Raw genomic sequence first — 9,227 nt, 5'->3', positions numbered from 1 at the left:
GGTGCTACATACAGACAGAGAAACAGAGAAGTGAAAAGAGAGAGAGAGGTGCTATCAACAGGCAGGAGGCGAGAGAAATACAAAAGAACTCTATTTCCATTGTTCCACACCCTAGTTAAGACTGTTTCAACTCCTCTGTGTTAGTTGGGATGGCCCAGAGAGTGTGTTGCGCTCTCTGGAGAGAACACCCCTCCCAGGTGTTCGCCCATCATTCCCCCATGTCATATCGCCGTGTGTATTTTATTCACCTGTGTTCTTCTGTTTGTTGTCTCGCCAGTTGGTCTTTGCTTTCATCAAGCCTACCATCGTTTTCCCCTCAGTTCCTGTTCCTCGATTATTCCCCTGTCTTTCTAGTTTTTCCAGGTTTTGACCTTTTCTGCCTACGCTGCCCTCTCGAGCCTCCTGCCGCCCTCTACTTTACGCTCCCCTCCTCCACCTATCTGGATTACTGACCCCTGCTATGTCCTTACGACCTGTCTTTTGCCCTGAGTCCATGCGTTTCCGTCACTTCATACAACTGGTTGTAGAATTGTGAACGTTGATCTGCATTCTGGGCCTAGTCATTCTCTCCATGTTGCTTATGAAACGTGATAGTACTGAACTGGCATTTTAGACTGACCGCGACAGAGAACCCGGGCCGTACGTCTTGCGACGAAGCTGACGTCCATGCGTGCTCTTCTCGCCACAAAGGAAACCACATTAGCGCTCTCTTCTCCCCTAGCTCGGTTCTGCAGCACAGCACACTGAGTCGAAGAGATTCTTAGGCACTGCACAGATTGTCAGATGGATTGGCGCTGGTGACTCAAGAAACGCTATGCGCGTGAACACAGCGTCCATTGCGACTCCGTGGGAGATCTTCCTCAGTCACAACAACATCAAGTCAGCGGAGGTACGCGCAGAAAGAGGAGGTCGCACAGCAGATCAGGTCGGGACATGATGACCGATGTCATGAGAGTCGGAAGCTCTGAAACCGGATGTGACACCCCTCTCCTAAGGCGCGCGATGAAGTTTTCCATTTAAATAGCTTTCGCTATACTGTGGTTCGCGAATCATCTCTCTGCGGAACAGAGCTGCGATTCTCGGCTGGCTTGGTGGAGTCTGGGTCAGTCATGGCCAGTACTTGTCACTATGCAACGTTTCATAGGTAAGACCCAGATGCAGACACAACGTCAAATTAACAACAGTTTATATATATCGAACAGTGGCAGGCAAAAGACAGGTAAGGGCACAGCAGGGGTCAGTAATCCAGATAGGTGGGTAAAAGGTACAGGGCGGCAGGGAGGCTCAGGGTGGTTAGGCAGAAAAGGTCAAAACCTGGAAAACTAGAAAACAGGAATAATCGAGGAACAGGAACTGAGGGGAAACACGATGGTAGGCCTTGATGAAAACAAATACGAACTGGCAACAACACAGAGAACAGCAGAGATAGTAATGTGTTTGGCAAGTCACGACTTATCACGAGCAGGGCGATAAATTAGCGGGAAGTTGTCGAACCATGCACAATGTGTAAGCTGGGGTGTTTTGCACGCACAGAATAAAGATACGAGGTAGTAAACAGATGAGGGTTGATTGACAATGGTGCAGACCACTAGTGAGATACTTTCACTGTATGGAGAGTCAGATCCACGTTGGTCTAGCATGAGAGTTTTGATAGCTGCTGCTCTGACAGTCTCTACGTATTTCGCGCTATCAATCACTGTTTCTTCTCGGAGACGGAGAAAGAGATGAGTGTTTACAGAGGCTTATCGTACATGCTCTCTTTCTTGATCTCACGCTTAACGTCTCGCTAGCTTCTCAATACTGTCAGTTATTTGATAGACATCCAATTCGTCAGTATGGTGTTACCTGTCGCGCATTCTGCTGTATTTTTCTCTCAGAGTCGTGTGTGTCGCACCTCTGTACTCTCTCCTCTTTCTTTCACACCTCACTCAGTCTTAATGTCTTTCTTCTGTTCTGGTAGCACCCTCCTCCTCTCCCTCTCTTTCACTCTCTCTGTTTCTCTGTCTTGTGAGCACCTCTCTCTCTCCCTCTCTTATCCTCTTCTCTTTCTTGTCTCTTGGCTCTGTTTAGCACCTCTCTCCGTGCTCACCTCTCTTTACACTCTCTCTCTGTTTCTCTGTCTGATGGACGCATCCTTCTCTCTCCCTCTTCTCTCACTCTCTCTGTTTTCCTGCTCTGTTGAGCACACTCTCTCCAGACATCTATCGACTAATCTACCTGCACTCACTTCTCTCTCTCTCCCTCTCTTTCACTCTCTCTGTTTCTCGTCTGTTGCAGCACCTCTCTCCAGACCTCTATCGACTAAACTGCCTGCACTACTTCTCCCTCTCTGGCACTCTCTCTGTTCTCTCTCTCTCCTCTTCTCTCTCTTTATCCTTCCATCTCTGAGGAGAAGAAAACAGTAGGCTGAACCCCTAGCTCTCCCAACCTGGAGAGAGGAAGGATATACAGTATGTCCTTATATGGGCGTTCTGGGCTCGCTGGAAGTGTCATAAGCGCTGCTTCTTTGGAATAGTTTCCATAGCAACAGTATTTTGTTCCCTAAGTGTAGCTAGATTGCCTCTCTGCAGAGCAACTAAGAGTTGTGTTTTTCATATGACTGACCTACTCCCTGACTGACTGACTGACTGACTCAGTGACTGATTCACTCAGTGACTGATTCACAGTCAGCAGCGCTGACTAACTGACTAACTGACTAACTGACTGACTGACTGGACTGACTGACTGTTGAAGGAAATCGTTTCCTAAATGTTCGTTAACCAATTGAATTATAATAAAGCAACCACTCTGTCCGTTTCTAAGAATTTGTAAGATCCTTATTTGCATAAAATAGACAAAGACCAGCCACCAAATTAATCAATAGCATTATTCTCGAGAGATCTCTGACGTGCATATACAAAACCGTTCTTTTTATCCCTTCTATTACTAACGCACATACATACACACAATATCTGGATTATCTCCTGAATTCTCACCACAGTTTATTACCATTTAGCTGACAGTTCCAGTCCCCCCCCCCAGATACGGAAAACCTAGAGTTTTTTTTTGCTGTCTTCCCTTATCTCCACAGAGTTATAGCTTAGTCGTTTCAAACATAGGTTAATGATCCACTTAGTTTTCTTTAGGTACACACAGACATTCCTTTTCTCCCTGTACATGCTACATAACCTCTAATCCTAATGGTTAAGCTTCTGGGTAGAATTATTTAATCATTTATCTTAAACCTTGATAAAATATCTTACCACTGACTGACTGACTCACTGACTGACTCGCTGACTGAATCACTCACTGACTCACTGACTGATTGACTGACTGACTGCTCACTGACTGATTGACTGACTGACTGACTCACTCAATGACTCACTGACTACTCACTGACTGACTGACTGCCTCACTGACTGACTCACTGACTGATTGACTGACTCACTGACTGACTCACTGACTGACTGGCTGACTGACTGACTCACTGACTGACTCACCCACTGACTCACCGACTAACTCACTGATGATTGACTGACTGACTACTGACTGACTCACTCACTGACTGACTCCGACTACTCACTGATGACTGATGACTGACTGACTGCCTCACTGACTGACTCACTGACTGATTGACAGACTCACCGACTAACTCACTGACTGACTGACTGCCTCACTGACTGACTCACTGACTGATTGACAGACTCACTGACTGACTCACTGACTGACTGGCTAACTGACTCACTGGTTTCTAATATATATATATATTATATATCATTAACAGCAGCAGTAAAGTAACAATAGCGAGGCTATACACAGGGGGATACCGGTACAGAGTCAATGTGGAGGCTATATACAGGGGTACCGGTACAGAGTCAATGTGGAGGCTATATACAGGGGGTACCGGTACAGAGTCAATGTGGAGGCTATATACAGGGGGTACCAGTACAGAGTCAATGTGGAGGCTATATCAGGGGTACCAGTACAGAATCAATGTGGAGGCTATATACAGGGGGTAACCGGTACAGAGTCAATGTGGAGGCTATATACAGGGGTTACCGGTACAGAGTCAATGTGGAGGCTATATACAGGGGGTACCGGTACAGAGTCAATGTGGACGCTATATACAGGGGGTACCGGTACAGAGTCAATGTGGAGACTATATACAGGGGGTACCGGTACAAGAGTCAATGTGCGGGGCACTGGTTAGTCGAGGTAATTGAGGTATATGTACATGTAGGTGGATTTATTAAAGTGACTATGCATAGATAATACAGAGAGTACAGCAGTGTAAAAGAGGGGGGGGGACAATGCAAATAGTCTGGGTAGCCATTTGATTAGCAGTTCAGGAGTCTTATGGCTTGGGGTAGAAGCTTTTTGACCTAGACTTGCGGCTCCGGTACCGCTTGCCGTGCTGTAGCAGAGAGAACAGTCTATGACTATTCTTTGACAATTTTTGGGCCTTCCTTTGACTCTGCCTGGTATAGAGGTCTGGATGGCATGAGCTTAGCCCCAGTGATGTACTGGGCGTACGCACTCCCCTCTGTATGCCTTGCGGTCTGAGGGAGAGCAGTTGCCATACCAGGCAGTGATGCAACCAGTCAGGATGCTGTCGATGGTGAGCTGTAGAACCTTTTGAGGCTCTGAGAACCCATGCCAAAAAGAGTCTTTGTCGTGCCTTCTTCACGACTGTCTTGGTGTGTTTGGTGATAATTTTGTTGGTGATGTGGACACCGAGGAACTTGAAGCTCTCAACTGCCTCCACTGCAGCCCGTCGATAAGAATGGGGGCGTGCTCAGTCCTCCTTTCCTGCAGTCACAATCATCTCCTTTGTCTTGATCACGTTGGAGGGAAAGGTTGTTATCCGAGCACCACACTGGCCAGGTCTTTGATCTCCTGCCTATAGGCTGTCTCATCATTGTTGGTGTTCAGGCTATCACTGTTTTTGCATCGGCAAATTATGATGGTGTTGGAGTCGTGCTTGGCCATGCAGTCATTGGTGAACAGGGAGTACAGGAGGGGACTAAGCATGCACCCTGAGAGGGCCCCGTGTTGAGGATCAGCGTGGCAGAGGTGTTGTTACCTACCCTCCACCTGGGGGCGGCCCGTCAGGAAGTCCAGGATCCAGTTGCAGAAGAGGCTGTTTTAGGTCCCAGGGTCTTTAGCTTAGTGATGAGCTTTGAGGGAACTATGGTGTTAAACGTTGAGCTGTAGTCAATGAATATTATTCTCACATAGATGTTCCTTTTGTCCAGGTGGGAAAGGGGAGTGTGGAGGGCAATAGAGATTGCATCATCTGTGGATCTGTGTGGGCGTTATGCAAATGGCGGGCGGTCTACGGTATTTATTCCTTTATAATGTCATAGTATTGCTTCCTTTATAAAGACATAGTATTTATTATTTTATAAAGCCATAGTATGTATTATTTTATAAAGCCATAGTATTTATTCCTTTATAAAGACATAGTATTTATTATTTTATAAAGACAGTATGTATTCCTTTATAAAGGCAGTATGTATTTCTTTATAAAAACATAGTATTTATTCCTTTATAAAGACATAGTATTTATTCCTTTATAAAGACATAGTATTTATTATTTTATAAAAACAGTATTTATTCCTTTATAAAGACATAGTATTTATTCCTTTATTAAGAGAGTATTTATTCCTTTATAAAGACAGTATTTATTCCTTTATAAATACAGTATTTATTCATTTAATAAGAGCTGATTTATTTAATAAGAGAGTATTTATTCCTTTAATAAGACAGTATTTATTATTTCAAAAAGACATGGTATGTATTATATTAACAATACAGTATTTATTCCTTTATAAAGGCAGTATGTATTTCTTTATAAAAACATAGTATTTATTATTTTATAAAAACAGTATTTATTCCTTTATAAAGCCATAGTATTTATTCCTTTATAAACACATTATTTATTCCTTTATAAAGACAGTATGTATTCCTTTAATAAGACATAGTATTTATTAATTTAATAATGGAGTATTTATTCCTTTATAAAGAGAGTATTTATTCCTTTAAAAAACATAGTATTTATTCCTTTATAAAGACAGTATTTATTCCTTTATAAAGACAGTATTTATTCCTTTATAAAGACAGTATTTATTTATTTATTTAATAAGAAATTATTTATTCATTTAATAAGAGAGTAGTTATTCCTTTAATAAGACAGTATTTATTATTTTTTTTAAACAGTATTTATTATTTCAAAAATACATAGTATTTATTATTTTAAAAAGACAGTATTTATTCCTCTATAAAGCCATAGTAGGTATTATTTTATAAAGACAGTATTTATTCCTTTATAAAGACATGGTATTTATTATTTTATAAAGACATAGTATTTGCTTCACATGTGTGCTCTTTTGCACTTTTTATCCATTGTCGCGTTTATCCATTTTCATAATTTGACAATGTGTCTTGCTATAGGTTGTCATGTTAGAGGTTCTTCAAAATGAACCGTTTTGCTACGTTAATTCTTCTTAAGACCCGCCTAAAAACAGCCAATCCACCTGGGCCTACAGTTTGTGTCAATAAGGAGGTTGGTTCAATTTGCATACAGGGAGAGACCAGTGAATCTGGTCATAATATGGACACAGTGGGTTCATAAGAGACATGTTTTATTACCATGTGTAGACGCAACAAATCTCCATCAGATAGTGATCAGATCATCTTGATCAGATGACACAACCACATGTTAATGTAAGGTGTAACCACAACTAGAGAGAGGACAGAAGACAGGGAGAGAGGAGGAGAAGACAAGAAGGTAACAGAGAGAGGGAGAGGAGGAGGAGAAGAGAGGAGGGTAGACAAAGAGATGGAGAGAGCAGAGGAGGAGGAGAGAGGAGAGAGGAGGGTAGACAGAGAGAGGGAGAGAGCAGGAGGAGGAGGAGGAGAAGAGAGGAGAGAGGAGGGTAGACAGAGAGAGGGAGAGAGCAGAGGAGGAGGAGGAGAGAGAGGAGAGAGGAGGGTAGACAGAGAGAGGGAGAGAAGCAGAGGAGGAGGAGAGAGGAGAGAGGAGGGTAGACAGAGAGATGGAGAGAGCAGAGGAGGAGGAGGAGAGGGTAGACAGAGAGATGGAGAGAGCAGAGGAGGAGGAGGAGGGTAGACAAAGAGATGGAGAGAGCAGAGGGCGAGGAGGAGCAGAGAGGAGAGAGAGGGTAGACAGAGAGATGGAGAGAGCAGAGGAGGAGGAGGAGGGTAGACAAAGAGATGGAGAGAGCAAGAGGAGGAGGTAGGAGGCGAGGAGGAGAGAGGGGAGTAGACAGAGAATGGTAAGAGAGCAGAGGAGGAAGAGGGTAGACAAGAGATGAGAGAGCAGGGAGGAGAAGAGAGGAGAGAGGAGGGTAGACAGAGAGATGGAGAGGCAGAGGAGGAGGAGAAGTAGGGTAGACAGAGAGATGGAGAGAGCAAGGAGGGGTGAAAATGATAGAGAGATGTGAAACTAATTTACAAACACCAAACCACGGCTCCCCTTCTCTCCCCCATTCTCTCCCCCCCTTCTCCTCCCATTTTCTCCCCCTTCTCTCCTGATTCCTAGTGCTGCCAATGGCAACTACTGGGAGTGTTGGCTGGTTCTATAATGAGTCCTTTTTGTAACTTCAAAACAAAACAGAACAAACAGACACTACCCGTGGCTACAGACAGACCAGCAAGACAGACAGACAGACACTGTCGTGGCTACAGACAGACAGACAGACACTACCGTGGCTACAGACAGACAGACAGACAGACAGACAGACACTACCGTGGCTACAGACGACAGACAGACAAGACAGACAGACAGACAGACAGACAAGACAGACAGACAGAACAACCACGTCACACGTGGCTACAGACAACCAGCAGACAGACAGACAGAACACTGTCGCTGGCTGACAGACCAGAACGACAGACAGCACAGACAACGAACAGACAGACAGACAGACAGCCAGACAGACAGAACAGACAGACAGACGACAGACAGGACAGACACTATCCGTGGCACAGAACAGACCAGCAGACAGACAGACAGACACTGTCGTGGCTACAGACAGACCAGACACTACCCGTGGCTACAGACAGACAGAAGCAGACAGACAGGCACGACACCAGACAGACAAGACAGACAGACAGACAGACAGACACTACCGTGGCTACAGACTAGACGCAGAGACAACAGACACGATAATGGCAACAGACAGACCAGCAGACAGACAGACAAGACAACTGTCGTGGCTAAGAAGACAGCCAGACAGACAGACCAGACCAAGACACTACGTGGCTAAGACAGACCCAACAGACAAGACAGGACGGACACTACACGTGGCTATCAGAACATGACAAGAGACAGCCATACAACGATTCATGGCAATAAGACAGACCAGCAAACGACAGACAGACTGTCGTGGGCTGCCAGACAGAACTAGCAGACAGACAGACAGACAATCTGTCAGTGGCTACAGAACGGACAGAGACAGAACAGACAGACAGAAACTCACGACATGGCAACAACAGACCAGCAGATAGACAGACAGTACTGTCGTGGCTGCAGACAGACCAGCAGACAGACAGACAGACGCAGACAGACAGACAGACAGATCATGGCAACAGACAGACAAGCAGACCGACAGACAGACATCCCGTGGCTTACAGACAGACCAAACAGACAGACAAGACAGACAGACAGAAACTACCGTGGCCTACAGACAGACCGCAAGCAGCAGACAACAGACAGACACTGTTCGTGGCTACAAGACAGACCAGCAGACAGACAGACAGACCCATGACAGACAGACAGAACACGACATGGGCAACACGACAGACAGCAGATAGACAGACAGAACTGTCGTGGCTGCAGACAGACTAGCAGACAGACAGAAAAGACATACACGATCATGGCAACAGACAGACAGCAGACAACAGTCGTGGCTACAGACAGACCAGCGCAGACCGACAGACCAGAACACGTGGACAAGACAAAAGCACAAGCAGATATGCCAACGACAGGCAAACGAGAAGCACTGTGCTACAGACGAGACCAACCGACAGACAGAGAAGACACGTAGCAAAACAGATACATGGCATACCGACGACAGACAGCAGACAGACAAAGACAACGACATGGCAACAGAAAGACCCCAGCAGAACAGTGTCGTGGCTAACAGACAGCACAGCAGAACAGACAGACAGCACGGAACCGATCATCGGCAACAGACAAGACGACCATAAAAGACGACATAATC

The 9,227-nt window shown here is 45.2% G+C and overlaps 2 protein-coding genes across 2 annotated transcripts in view; one reads left to right on the top strand and one right to left on the bottom strand.

The window, feature by feature from the left end:
• foxo6b (forkhead box O6 b) overlaps positions 1–9,227 on the bottom strand; it is an 89,241-nt gene that overhangs the window by 25,209 nt on the left and 54,805 nt on the right. The window lies entirely within an intron of this gene.
• Positions 815–9,227, top strand: part of LOC139023253 (serine/threonine-protein kinase DCLK1-like) — a 61,230-nt gene continuing 52,817 nt past the window's right edge. Inside the window, exon 1 of the mRNA XM_070435997.1 lies at positions 815–889. Within this exon, the coding sequence (XP_070292098.1) occupies positions 815–889 (75 nt within the window). The remainder of the gene's footprint in view (positions 890–9,227) is intronic.

The sequence above is a fragment of the Salvelinus sp. IW2-2015 genome, linkage group LG30 (assembly GCF_002910315.2).
Source record: "Salvelinus sp. IW2-2015 linkage group LG30, ASM291031v2, whole genome shotgun sequence".
Taxonomy (NCBI): Eukaryota; Metazoa; Chordata; class Actinopteri; order Salmoniformes; family Salmonidae; genus Salvelinus; species Salvelinus sp. IW2-2015.
The sequence above is the reverse complement of the archived record's forward strand: the minus strand, read 5'-3'. Positions and strand labels throughout refer to the sequence as shown.